The 13500-nt window shown below is 39.8% G+C and overlaps 1 protein-coding gene across 3 annotated transcripts in view; it reads right to left on the minus strand.

Annotated features, from left to right (window-relative positions):
• Window positions 1-408: 408 nt before the first annotated feature.
• Window positions 409-13500, minus strand: part of KMT2E (lysine methyltransferase 2E (inactive)) — a 56590-nt gene continuing 43498 nt past the window's right edge. For 2 of the 3 annotated variants that reach the window (XM_059847378.1, XM_059847379.1), the window contains 10 exons: window positions 11841-12095; window positions 11520-11664; window positions 10566-10819; window positions 10360-10416; window positions 8933-9496; window positions 5777-6078; window positions 3985-4073; window positions 3770-3883; window positions 3522-3613; window positions 409-2682 (listed from right to left, as the gene is read on the minus strand). In XM_059847378.1, the coding sequence (XP_059703361.1) occupies window positions 1168-2682; window positions 3522-3613; window positions 3770-3883; window positions 3985-4073; window positions 5777-6078; window positions 8933-9496; window positions 10360-10416; window positions 10566-10819; window positions 11520-11664; window positions 11841-12095 (3387 nt within the window). In that variant the 3' untranslated portion in view covers window positions 409-1167. The remainder of the gene's footprint in view (window positions 2683-3521; window positions 3614-3769; window positions 3884-3984; window positions 4074-5776; window positions 6079-8932; window positions 9497-10359; window positions 10417-10565; window positions 10820-11519; window positions 11665-11840; window positions 12096-13500) is intronic. The other variant, XM_059847381.1, reaches the window with a different exon arrangement.

The raw sequence follows: 13500 nt of genomic DNA on the forward strand, positions 1-13500 counted from the left end.
CAGCACCATCTTAGTGCCGCTTGCAGCAGCAGGAGTAAATCACTTCCCTTAGGAAAACCCAAACTGCTGCACAGCTCCTCGCACCAGGAAGGTACTGCAGCAGGCAGGTGCTTTCCTGCTCTGTAACCAAGGTCATCTCTAGCATAAAAATGCCTATCAGTGCCCCTGCTGACCCTCTTGGTAAAATGACCCAGGACTCTGCTGTGCTCAGGGTGATTATTCCTCAACCTCTGAATGGAGCAGGGGAAAGAATCCCCCTCCTCCAGGCTGTTCCACACCTGTCTGTGCTACAGAAGTAAAGCCACAGCTGGAAACTGCAGAGAAGTGAAGAGTGTCAAAAGGAGCAGGGGAGATCAGAGACTTAAGGCCACTTTCCTGCTGATATAGCACCCTTTCAGGACAAGTAGGTAAAACTGACATAATTGTGATTTATTAACATGAATTAAAATGCCCAACCAGTGCTGCAATGTGACAGTATATTAAAAAAAATTAAAGATCATATACTGTACTACTTTCACAAAGATCACACCTTTTTTTTGCAAAAGACTTATTATATACAATACTATATCAAATGAAAGAAGCTTTAAGCAACTTTACAAGCGAAAGAAATACAGTATTTACAGCACTCGTCTCAGACATTAGAAACAGTCTATACATTAAATTACAATTTCTGCAAATAACTGATGAAACAAAAAGCCATGTCCACACCAAAACTATAAAAATCTGTATTGCATTGTTTCCTATCTCTATGCACACAAAAAACTGCTGACAGAAAATGGAAAAAAAAATTGTTAGTGCCATCACTTAGCCTGTGTACTTATTTAATTACATATGTATAAAAGTAATATAGAAAACTTTCACTAAATGAATTTAACTGCAACAATAAAATTTTAAACATTATGCAGCATCAAACCTACTGCCAGAAAAAACAGCTGGAATGTCCACTTACAAAATAAAAAGAAATACCTAATACTGGCTTAACAGCACATTTTCAGGAATTTTAAAAAGCAAAAAATGGAAAGGATACAATGGAAGAGCACTGGTGTTTGCTTTTATACAAAGTATCATGTACAAGCTTTAAAAAGTACCTTGAATAGGTACATATTAAATATACACAGTTTATATTACAGAACATTTTAAAAATGTTTATAACTAAAGGGATCTGTTTTAATGCCACCCTGACCCATGGTAATTGTTCTGGAAGGTGGGTGGCACCTGTGCTCTGTGAATGGGGATCTGTCCTGGCACGGGCGAGGCCTGCTGCTGCCCTTGCACTCCGTGGGGAAGGGTCACGGAGCCGGGGTGAGGGCAGAACCCGGAAGCAGTAGGTGTGGCAATACTGTTTGGTCCTTGAGGTTGGATGTGAGGACCCTGACCAGGGAGTGGGCAATGAGGTCCTGTGCCAGCAGGCTGATGTTGAGGTCCAGGTCCTAACGTTGTGTGATGTGGGGCTTGAGAGGAATAGGAGGAGACGCTTGTGTGAGCACTGGAAGGGAAATGGGGGGGTCCTTGATGAGATGGGTGGTGTAACCCTTGTGCTGATGAGGGGTGGTGCCCCGAGCCCATAACGCTGGAGGGAGGGGGCGGTGGGGGAGGCGGTGCCGAGTTTACAACGTGCTGGTGTTGTGCTTGCAAACCTTGGTGTCCCGTCGAAGGATGGGGAGGTTGGTGGTGGGGGAGAGGACCTGGTGGTGGAGGTGGCGGTGGCAAATGGTGACCAGCAGCTTGAGAATGAATGTGTGATCCAGGAGCCACTGCCATGGCATGAACTGGACCGACAACATGTGCTACAGAGTGCTGCTGATGAGTACTTTGCTGCTGGACAAGGTGGGGTCCTGGAGCAGGTGGTGGTGGAGGAGGAGGAGGAGCAGCAGATGCCGATGCCTGGTGATGAATACTGGGGTTCTGAGAGGACAAAAAATGCCCTGCAGCTACGTGGTGGCCTGGCACCGTTTGCTGACCCGCAGTGCCAGGAAGTGCTTGATTTGGTCCAGATGAAAACACAGTCTGTTGGGGTATGCTGCCCTTCAGCTGGCTGTAGCTCTGGAAGTTTCCAGAGGGCTGCTGGCTTTGATAGTAAGTGGAAGAAGGGGGTGGAGGGGGTGGGGGAGGTGGCGCATTGCTGTTTAAATTTTGTTGGTTGAACTGGCTGTAGGAAGCTGAAGATTGTCCTGATGTTGTCTGAGCGAAGAGGGGGCCGCTAGCCTGCGCCTGATTACTGGGCTGGAGGGTCGGTGCCGCCGGGTAGAAGTTCCTGTGTGTTTCCCTCTGGGGCGTTCCAACTTGAGGTGACTGTGGATGATGAGGTCTGTATGGAGATCCCAGCTGCTGTGAGTGAGGCTTTGGTGAAAGGTAACCGTGCTGCACAGGCGCATGAGGGGTAGAAGACTTGGGGGGATTTTCTACGTGAGGCGAAGGGGGGCAATGCAGCTTCAAAGGTGCGGAAGGCAACTTCTGTGAATGTGAAAGTTGCTCAGCAGAGCTGCGCAGATGTGACTGAGATGGATGAGTTTTTGAAAGTGCTTGGACGTTGTTTGTCAGCTGTTTCTGCTGCAGCTCAGATTTTGGATGATTCGCACTTTCAGTCTCGGGTGCATTAGCTGCAGTTTCCCAGTGCGAATCTGGTTTTGCGGGTGTTTTCCCAAGTGGCTGTGCTGAAACTACAGGACTCGGTGAAGAGGGCTGGAATGGAAAGAAAGGCAGTCAGTGCTCGATGTTTGAAATATTCAATCATGCATGCAATAAACAAAAAAGAACATCTCAGAACACTCTCCTCCCCAGACTGTGAAAAGAAGTGCTGAGGTGCAGGATATATATTTGGTGTGAGAAAAATATCAGTAACAGAGTAAGCTTGAGAAGGTACTATTTTTATCAAGTATATATCAATAATTCTTCCAAGTCAAAGACTACTAAAGTATATTTTAAAGTTGTAACAGAAATATGATCCATTAGGTCAAAGTCTGAATCCATTCTTTGTTAAAAGTTTTAGATTTCTGAATCTGAAAGAAGTAATTCCAGAGAAGACCACTTACAGGAATAAACAATTTTTAGAGTGATTTAACATTTGAAAGCTGGGGTAGTGAAAGCAACAGACTAAATAAGACAACCTGAATCACTTCACTACTCAACATCCTCGTCCATATTATCAGAGCCCTGACTGCAAAACAATGCCAAACCCTTGCAGAGCAAGAACAACCTCCTGTTAGGGGTAAGTCACATCACTGCTGTTGGTTCTGAGTGCCAGTTCTTCAGCATTCACACCTCAGAACAGCACAGATACAATCTCTTCACTCATCCATAAACATGTACACCTACTGAAAGCACACCATATAAACCCACTTTTTGGTGTATATGGACAAATATTCTTGCAAATGTGTACCTATGTTAAATTGCTGCACAGACAGATGAAGATGTGTGTACGTCACCAAAGTAGTAAATCCTACAATTAATAACATTTTTAAAGGTGAATCAGAGATGGATGGACCTATTCCTATGCATACTGTGCAAACACCTTGCATTACCTTGCTTGCTTTTGATGGACTCTTACAAGTCCTTTGTGAAGTATCTGGGGACGGACATTCAGAAGTTGGCTCTGGATTTTCAGAATCAGGTTCTACAGAAATAAAGCAGACATAAATATCAAAGTGAGAAAATCAAATCTTTTGCAGAAATCACTAAGCACTTTATATTTGACTTTAAAAGAGCTATTAAAGCTGTTGCTAGACCATTGAATATTTCAAGTGTCATACAAGGTCATCTGCTTACTGACCTTCCATAATTTCAGTGAAAGAAGGGGCCTTAAGCTGCAACTGGGAAATGAGATTTGAATGAGATGGAGACTGAACATGAGACGGTGAGCATGGCCTACAAGGTGATTCTCCCCCTACAGATGAAGCAGACCCAAACACAGTATTAGAATTATAACAGATTTCCACAGGGGAACTGGTTAGACTTGTGTATCTTCAAAACAATAAATCAACTCACCACTGTCCTTGTCTTTCCTATGATCACTGAGAAGTAAAGCTCTCTGATAACTTCGTTCTCTCACTTGTTCCACAGAGGTTGATGCAGTCCTGCAAGAGAAGGCCATTTTAAATTTAAGAGGATGTACTCCCATGGTCCAAATTTAGGACAAGGTATATGCAAATACTGAGTCAGAGAAAGTCTACAGCGTTGGCTGCATGTAACAACCAAATAACTGGTTGTGCATAAGGAATATTTATTACTTAAGTGGTTTGTATCTATTTTCTCCCACTTTAAATACAGTAATTTCCTGCAACCATGTTACATTAAAAAACTGGCATTTCTCTTATTAAGGAAGTATCTGTAGATCTGTGGGTTTTTGTCTAAACAACTGAAAAGAAAAAAAATAAAGGTCACGGTTACTGGTTCATAGTCTCAATTTGCAGAAAACTGTCTTTGTCCAGAACTGGAAGTAGTCATCTTGTCTGGTTGTTATTAAGAGCCTGCTCTTTAATAGCAGATGCACAGCTGTAAATTGTGTACCACTACAAATCTCCATTTGAACTTCTAAACTTGAATTGCCAGATAGTGGGTATGCAGTGACAGTCACATCTCTCTTCTAATCCATTACCTCTCTCAATCACAACCTGACCAAGAACATCGTAAGTGACAGCACTCCACAAAACTACTTTCCTTTCTGGCAGGGATGTATGGCATCACTTTACAGTACTGCTGCACTAGAATAAGCCTTGGTGCTGCTCTGCAAAATCTAAGTAGTGAATTCTTCCTGTTTAGCCTGTTTCTACAGTTTAGGGCAGTAAATTCTGCACAGTGAACTTAACAGCCACTTTTCAGTGGAACACTGAAGACTGCACTTATGTTCTCCTGTCAACTGGCTTTACAAAATCTTCTTCTCTGGAATAGCTGGAGCATCTGAGTGGAAGGATGTTCAACTCCTAAGCCCATGGTTCATCCTTACTACAGTTACACCATCAGTACAGTATAAAGAACATCAGCAGGATTTATTTTGCACTACTAATCTTTTGGAGACAGTGTCACCACAGTTGACCATTTATTTTAAAGCTACCAAAACCCAGTGAAAAAACTGTGCAGTGTTTTACACAGACTGAAGTCACTCCATCTTCTCCCCATCTACACTCTACCTCTCCTCAGGATCTGGGATTGTTTGGAGCATCTGGCATTGCACACACTGCCCATGTGGTCTGCAAACAAGGGAACCACTGAACAAACACCAACAATACTGTGTCACGACATGCTCCCACCTGAGCAGGAGCTGCTGGCCAGGCTGCATTCAGCCCTGCACAGGGCAATTAGGCAACAGCAAACATCCCACACGTGTCCTAGCCATGATTGAAAACCAAACCTCCTAAGGTCTTCCAGAAGCCTTTGCTAATCAGCATAGATTTTTCTCCTGTTGCACCTTATGCCCTACAGTACTTTTGGAAAGGCTTTGAGATTTAACATGAAGATTTCTCTTCATCTCACAGACAAAGCAGTGGAAATACAAGGACAGAAATGCTCAACCAATACCTATTTTGTCAGTAGAAGATAAATGAAAATAATTTAATAAGTATCTTCTGGGTACTTCTTCATGTAATCGAATTATTATGAGATGTCTGCTGTATTTCTGAGATAAAAGGTAAGACAACTCTTCAGTAAGCTGGAAGAAAAGCTTCCGTCAGTGACTTGCAACAGCAGTCTTAATGAAAAATAAATTTCAAATACCAAAGACTTAGATTCATATAAATAATTCTTCTGAATTAAACTTGAATCCTGTAGTTTTGTGGCTTACCACTGAACTTCTGGTTCACTCTTCTCACTGGAGGAAGATTCCTTAACTGCACAGTTGTTGCCAGTGTCTTCTGGAGCTGCATTATAAACAGTAGTTGGCAGTGGTAAAGGCAGGCTTGCAGTGTTATCAGTTTGCTCCCCATTTTCACCACTGTTGTTATACCCATCACTAGCACCATTATTACTACTTGTATTTCCTCCACCAGCAGCATGAGGAGATACAGTAACCAGGGGGAAGCTGTCTGTCTTTGAGCCACTTTTTCGAGCTTCACGCTGCCTCTTACGGTATTCTAACAAGGACACCTAAGGAGAAAAAAAAACCCACAAACAAGCATTAGAAAGGGAGTTTTGTCCATTTTCTTTCTCACAGTTTCTATTACATGCACTATATATTTCAGTAATACATACCATTTAACTGGTTAAAAAAAAAAAACGACAAAGTAATTGAAGATATTTCACCACAGCTGCAGTGGAATTTACAAAGTACTGAGCTACTACCAACTGTAAAGGTGATATTAAAAAATGCTTCTGCTAAGAGAAGCATTATGTGTTGTTCTGCCTCAGAGAAGAAGCAGATGTCACAGATCAGCAAAAGGTCCACTGCTGAAGTCATTCTGTTGGCTGTACAGTTTCTCCTGGAACTGCAGAATTTTACTATTACACTGATCTAGTAAAGCTAATTTCAAGGGATGTCACATCCAGGTCTCAGACTGACTCCCTTGAATGAGAACCCACTACCCTTCTGCTTCATATATCAAAGGATTCACTAAGCTCTTCATGACTTTTTTTAACATCCTGAATTTGCAACTTACTTTCCCCATTTATTCTGAATTTGTCTTTACTGCCCTTGAAGACAGACTGATTAAGAACATATTTTTAAGCTAACTCTATTACTAAAAATAATGACACATGGTTCCTATTTAATGTATTATGCATATACAATCACTACACCAAAGTTCAATGTAAGAAAAACCAGTTTTGGTGGTTAGTAAACTGCTTTTAGTGAAAAAATTACATGCTCAAATGTTTTCACCATGAATCTTCAGGATTTGAATTACAAAGCTGAAATATTAACCTTCAGACCTACTTTATTCAGTAACTACACTAGTTTGGTAAAAATTACATTTAATGTCTATAAATTTTCTTCTAGTTATCAACATCCTGCTCTGAACTACACAGCATCTGAACCAACAAACTAAAGTGCAATAATGAAAAAATTAATGTTTAACTGGCTTAATCCTTAATAAAACTGGACATCCATTTCTAAACAGAGAGAAAAACCAAAGCAGCTGCTGTTTCCAGTCCTAAGGGGTTTTGTTTGTTTGCTTTCAAACAGATCTATTGGAGACCCATCCATATGTCAGGGGAAAATCAGTGAAAAAACACTGATTTTGCATAAAAAAGTTCAGGTTAAGAACTGATCTCACTTTCAAACAATTTTGTATTATTTCCATATCATGTGACACTGACCCCCTAAAGAATACTGCTTTTAAAGAAAGCTTAAATGTTAAGAAACCCATGTAGTGTGGCCACAATGTACAGGTCTGTATTGATAAAGGACTTGTGCAATAGTAAGAGAAAACAGGAGCAAGTGTCCACAAAAACACAGAAATATGCAAAAACATCCTACAAAGACCTTCCTAAGGTATTGCTGTCTTACATGACCCTAGGGAAAAGGCTTTTATGAGTCCCCCTACAAAATTCCTGAATCCTCACCTTTCACCCTAGGTGGGATCTAGCCCACCACCTCTTTTTTTATACTGTCTAAGGTTTCAAATTTTTGTGTGTCCTCAGAAATCCTAAACCCCCTTCTCTTTCGGGGTACAGATGCAATTTGCTCTGGCTGTTTCTTCAAACTGAGACTTTTAGACAGGAATCCTGGAACTGGGGGGGTGAAGGGGGCAGCAACACCTTTCCTTACTGAAGGATTCCTGTAGCGTAAACTCTCAGCAGTAACAACCTGGAACAATCCTTGCCAGCAAGGGATGTGGGGAGGCTACTGAAATACTAAGTGCTGCTGGGATTTGTGAAGTCTTATTTAGCCTTCAGAAAAAGAAGACTGTCCAGTTACAGGAATTTTAGCTTATGTTTTCTTTTCATGTATGCCAAAATAGCAGGGCTACAGTAACACACACACAATCTATCAAATTCTCAGGGCTGTGACCAGGTAAGATCAGAGCTCCTACAATATTGCTCCATTTATGTCTCAGCTTGAAGCAAGTAAACAAAAATCCAGTTCTGATGAAGAACTTCTGAAGGAAGACTCCTCAGTGCTCTACAGCAGGATGCCCCAGAGCAGCAGGAATCAACAAGGGGCTGCAATGTGACCAAAAAACACCAAACCCCAGTGTGCAGGCATGTACACATGCAGAAAACCCCACCCTCCTCATCACTACTTCTGTAAAGAAAATAAATCACACCTTTGAAACAAGAAATATTACTAGAGTCTGTGATGAGGCAGAACAGGCAAGCTGGTACACTGGAGACCACTGCCTTTCATCTCTGTCATTCTTTCTGCAAACGGAGTCAACCTGACAGTACAATGCAGTCTAAGAATTACACAAAGTAACCTGCAATCCTGGTTTGAGTTACCCATGACAACATCACTTAACTACAACTGTTCCATGAGAGTAGCAAATTTAGATTGTGCTTATTTTTCAAACAATAAAAAAAAAAAAACCAACCAAAAAAAAAAAACCAATTAAGCCAAGAAAAATATTTCTTGGAACTAAGGATTTCCGTACATTTTTAACTTTCAAGTCTGAGTAATGTAAATCTATTCTTGCAACTTCTTGCAGTAATTCATAATAGATATTCACAGTATGTGGTCTCTATGATGCTAGTATATATTCTGCATAAGAGTACTGTAACACCAGGCAGCATAAGCAACCATTTTCAAACCTGAAAACAATTATTTATTGGGCAATTCATTTAAGATTCATATGAAATAGAATTTGTATCTTATACGTTGAAAAAATAAATTTACTAATAGTTTTATGCAGCTTTGCTCTTTGCCCATCATTATTTCTCCTGAATGTCTACTACACCGTAGTATGTAAATATGAGTTGGTTTTTATTACATTGGGGTTCTTTCTGTTATAGAAACATCATTAGCCAGACAATGGAAGACAGACCAAATGATTCTTAAATGTATAACCTTTTTCTTTTGTGGAGGGTTCTGGGGTGTGCAATTTCCATCCATCAAATTGTCGTTATTGACAGTCCTTCCAAAGCCAGGTGCAATTCCATCTTCTGAAGTACAAAAAACAGATGCTTCCATGAACATGCCTCTTGCATCGTCTTGAATCAGGCACTTTGACTCGTTTATTCTGAATCCACCTCCTACCTCCAACTGATGTGAAGGGGTCAAGTCCCTCAAATTAGAATTCATTGAGAAATTTACACCTGTCCTGTCAGGACTTTTTACCCAGGAAGAATAAATTGTGCCCCGTCCACAATGAGCAGTTTCTAATTGGCTGTTTGAATCAGTCCTATCATGTGTGGGGGCTTCCAGGTTTTTATGCAGTGCACTTTGCTCAATCACTTCGAGTCCCAGCTGGAGGTCTGACACAGATTCCATTTCTCCAGTGCACTGCCGTGTGACATCAGTCCTATTCCTTGGACTAGAATATCCAATAGTCTTTATTTCTTGCAGGCCCATTTCTGTCAGGTTGGAATTTCTGAAGGAATTCAGTGCTAGAATCGATGCTCTGTCATAACCCTACATGAAGAAAAAACATGTAACTATTTTTTCACACTCCAGCAAACCTATTTGACATTCAGATGTGCCTTTAAATGGGATTAAAGGCCTTCTAGTAGCACAAATTTATCAATTTTTAAGAAACAATTCTACAGCCAGACTCTTAGTTCTACTATTTCCACATATTACGGTAAAGCATTTTAATAAAATGTACATTAACCAAAGTAAAAATAAACAGTGCCAGGTTTTATTTATGACTGGCAGAGGAAGGGGAAGAACTTCAAAAGGAGCAAGTCCCAGGCCAGGACGCTAGAAAGCAGTTGCTTCAACATAAAAGCAATCCTCCTCAGTGTCAAAACACCTATTTCAAAGAAGGAGAAGGAAGGAGAAGTTTTTCGAAGACACTTCTGAATTTTAGGATGAAGCTCCATGGCAGGACACATGCCCCCTGCAGGCTGGGAATACCCAGGCATATTCCAACAGCACTTGCTCTTCAACTAATCCACCACCTATGCTAACTTAATAACCTTCTGCTCCGTTCTTTCACTTTGAGCATAACTGGGATCAACAGAAATAATTAAGAAATGCTGGTAACAAGGAGAAATGTTCATGTGAATCTAACTACAGTCTGGAAAGCAAAGTGTTCTCTCTCTGTTCCTATTTACAAATAAATTGCAGTAGTTACTCCTTTCCATTACAGAATGTAATCCTGATCCAAATCACAATTTTTAAGTGATACAGAGAAAAACCAGTTTAAAATAGAAAATATAACAGGTAAAGTGGAAATATGAAGGAGTAAGCAAGTAAAACCTATGGGGAAGTTAGCCCTCAAATTCTCAGGAACTTGCAGTGATACCATTTGCAGGTTTTGCTAATTTCCTTACCTCTTGACTGTAAGCTCGCCTTTTTATTTCTGGGGAACTGTCAGGTGAGGAAATATTCTAAATAAACAAGAAAAAATTGCAAGTCAATTTTTTTAGCCTAGAGAAATACCTCCCCCTCATTTTGTAGCAGGAGTACAAAATACTAATTTACACTGCAATGTCTGAACACTTTCTCTGAACGCTCTACAATTCATTATAAATCTCACCTCAAAGTGCATGGTATTTCCATGTATACATGGAGTTACAGGAGTAACTGGTGAATAGATGGGTTTGTAACCATTTCGACAAGCTTCATCTTCTGTTTTTACCCTGGGAGGAGTAGCAAACAACGATGGCTCGGAGGCAGTGATGTCAGCATGCGTTGGTGTGGCATAGGGAGAAGGAGTAGGTGTGGAAGTTTCTGAGAAAGCAGACTCCAACAGCTGATACAGTCTTCGTTTTTTTAGTGGTGTGGTTAGATCTGTATTAAAATTAGAAAAAAGTTACGTGATTTCTAGACATAACAATCACGCTTGTTTAAGTACTTTAGGTAATGAAATTGCGAATTCCAAATTAAAGAATTCTAAGATCAAAAAAATATCTGAAGGGCAGGCTTGCTGACAGACAAACTTTTAACAGGCTTCCTGAAAAATAAACTCTTAACAGCCTACAGACACATCAGTAAGTGAATTCCGTGTGCTAGGATGCTGGGAAGAACTGCCTATGTCTCCAGAGAAGGCAAAGTCAACTTCTATGCTTTTTTAAGTCTGTTCAGCTAAAAGGTGGTTTTAGTGCACTCCAATTATCTATTACACCTAAAAGATTACACAGCTTTTCCCCCTGTGTGCTACACTGGCCTACTGAGGTTTCAAGGCATTCTAAATATATAGAAAGCATAGAAAATTAAATTTATAACCTGACCTCTTCATACTAATACCAAAACCATCAGTCTTTTGTTGACTGTAAATGCTAGGACATATAATGGTTTCTTATCTAATATACATTAAAGGGAGAAAAACTCCCAGGCACTATGCAACTAAGCATTTCTTTCAAAGAAAATATCAGGAAAACATGCAAATACCCCTGGAATTTTCATCAAGTCATCAATTTAAAAACACAGTGCTCCACAATCAGCTACTTGATCATAGCTCTTATGTAGTATTTTTACAAAAGCTTCACACCTGTTAAGGAACAGCTGTCATTCAGTAATAAAGGACTTTTATGTTCACCATTGATGGCTGGACTTCTAGATCTCTCTTGTGATGGTGAATTAAACCTATCCATCGTTGTTGAGTTTTCTTCTTCCAAAGCCTGCTTCAACCAACGCTGTAAAAAACGAAGAAGTTCTAATTAGCAACTTAAAACTTCAATGATGAACATTTCAAAATGTGTAGCATGACTGGTTTGCCAAACAGCATTTTTCTGCCTGAATTTATGCTAATAAATAAAGACCTCTTTTTAATTAATATGGGATAGAACACTGTAACAAAGGGAAGCATTACCTTCTTACAAGAGCCAGTAATGTTTTCCACAGGTTCTTTTTTCCTCCTCTTTTCTGAAAGGAATGGAGAAGTAAAACGGATATAGTGCTTTGGAGTTGAATACACGTGTGGACTGTAAGTGAGACCAGGCAAAGAATTCAGCTGGGTAGCCAGAACTTCAGGGTCGGTGGTTATGCGTAGAGGCCTTTCTGGTAGAGTGTCTGTAGGCTTCCCTGCTTTATCACTCTTTTCACTTAACCATTCACTAACCAAGTGCTAAACAGAGAGAGAAAAAAAAAATTAGTGTTTTATGAGTGTGTTTACCAGTGGCTTTTTAGAAGTGTTTAGTTCAATTATTCACCTAGTTAACTACTGCACAAACCAGATACAGTTTGTTACCAGACTCCAAGTTTAAGAATACCTGGTAAGAATAAGCTCAGTTTTAGTGAAATCATGGGAACAGCACAAGAAATCAGTACAGATTTGCTTACACATGAGTTTGGGGGAGGGGCAGGGGTGTTTATTTATTTTCTTTTGTAGTAAACTACACTTAGTTCTTTTGCATTTAATTCTCACTGAACATTACAATACAAGTGCCCAGATCAACAGTATTTAGGATGTCAATTTAGTAACAGAATTCTAAAACAAAATTTAAATTTGTGCCTGAGTATCCAGGCTGAGGAGAAACAGCTAACAGAGCAAAGTTAAAGAAGCCGCTCATCAGATTTCCATACTGTCAGGACTGTGCCTCAGTCAACATGTCAGGCAGCTGCCTTCAACACTCTTCAACTGTAGAAGTAAATGTGGTGTAATTTAACACAAAGACACACTGGTCTAAAAAGGCTACTCTTTCCTAGCTAGTTCAGTGTTTTTAAAAAAATATGCCAGTAGATTTTAGTTTTTATTAACAGATAAACTAACCTCCTAGATTTTACAGAGATTCAAAATTAAGGGCATGCAACATTAAATAATATTAGTATGATATTAAGACTTTAACACAAATTATCACAATATATTTTATTTTGTCTTTTAAAAACCCATTTTTATTTTATTAATTTTTAAAGCAAGACCTTCTCTGCACTTAGGGTACACTGGATGCAATGCAGAGACATTTCACTGATACCTGAAGCCTGAATTTTACTGCACTTTTTTTTGCTGTCTCAGAGTATTAAACATTTCTTCCTTCTTTTCTGCTATGTAACAGGCAAGAAAGGAAGTGTTCCCAACCACAAGAACGTAACACTGATGCAAATAAGCAATGTTACAGAATGACTCAGGTACCTTTTGGAAAAAGCCAATCTAAATTATGTCTGGGGGTTTAAGATAGAAAATCATCTTAAAAATGTTATTTTTCTTTTGACAAGAAATTTTGATCTAGGACATCCCCCCACCACCTTTTCCTCTACTGATTAAAATTTTCAGGACTTCTTGCAAATAACACTATAAATACTTCTTAATGCATTCTGTGAAATTTAAAGCAGAAAGCTGTACTGCTTTAGTTGTACTTGCAAATTTAAGATTTCTGAGTGCCTTTTAATATTGTACCATTTCGTACAACTTTTTTGCAATGCAGTCTAATGGAAAGAAGTTTAAAAGCAAAGCATTAAAGAGTTTTCCCTCCATGCACATACACATTCGGGGTGTTTAGATCCATTGACTTCAGAACAGACATCTGAGAAGT

Source organism: Haemorhous mexicanus, chromosome 5 (assembly GCF_027477595.1).
Source record: "Haemorhous mexicanus isolate bHaeMex1 chromosome 5, bHaeMex1.pri, whole genome shotgun sequence".
NCBI classification, from domain to species: domain Eukaryota; kingdom Metazoa; phylum Chordata; class Aves; order Passeriformes; family Fringillidae; genus Haemorhous; species Haemorhous mexicanus.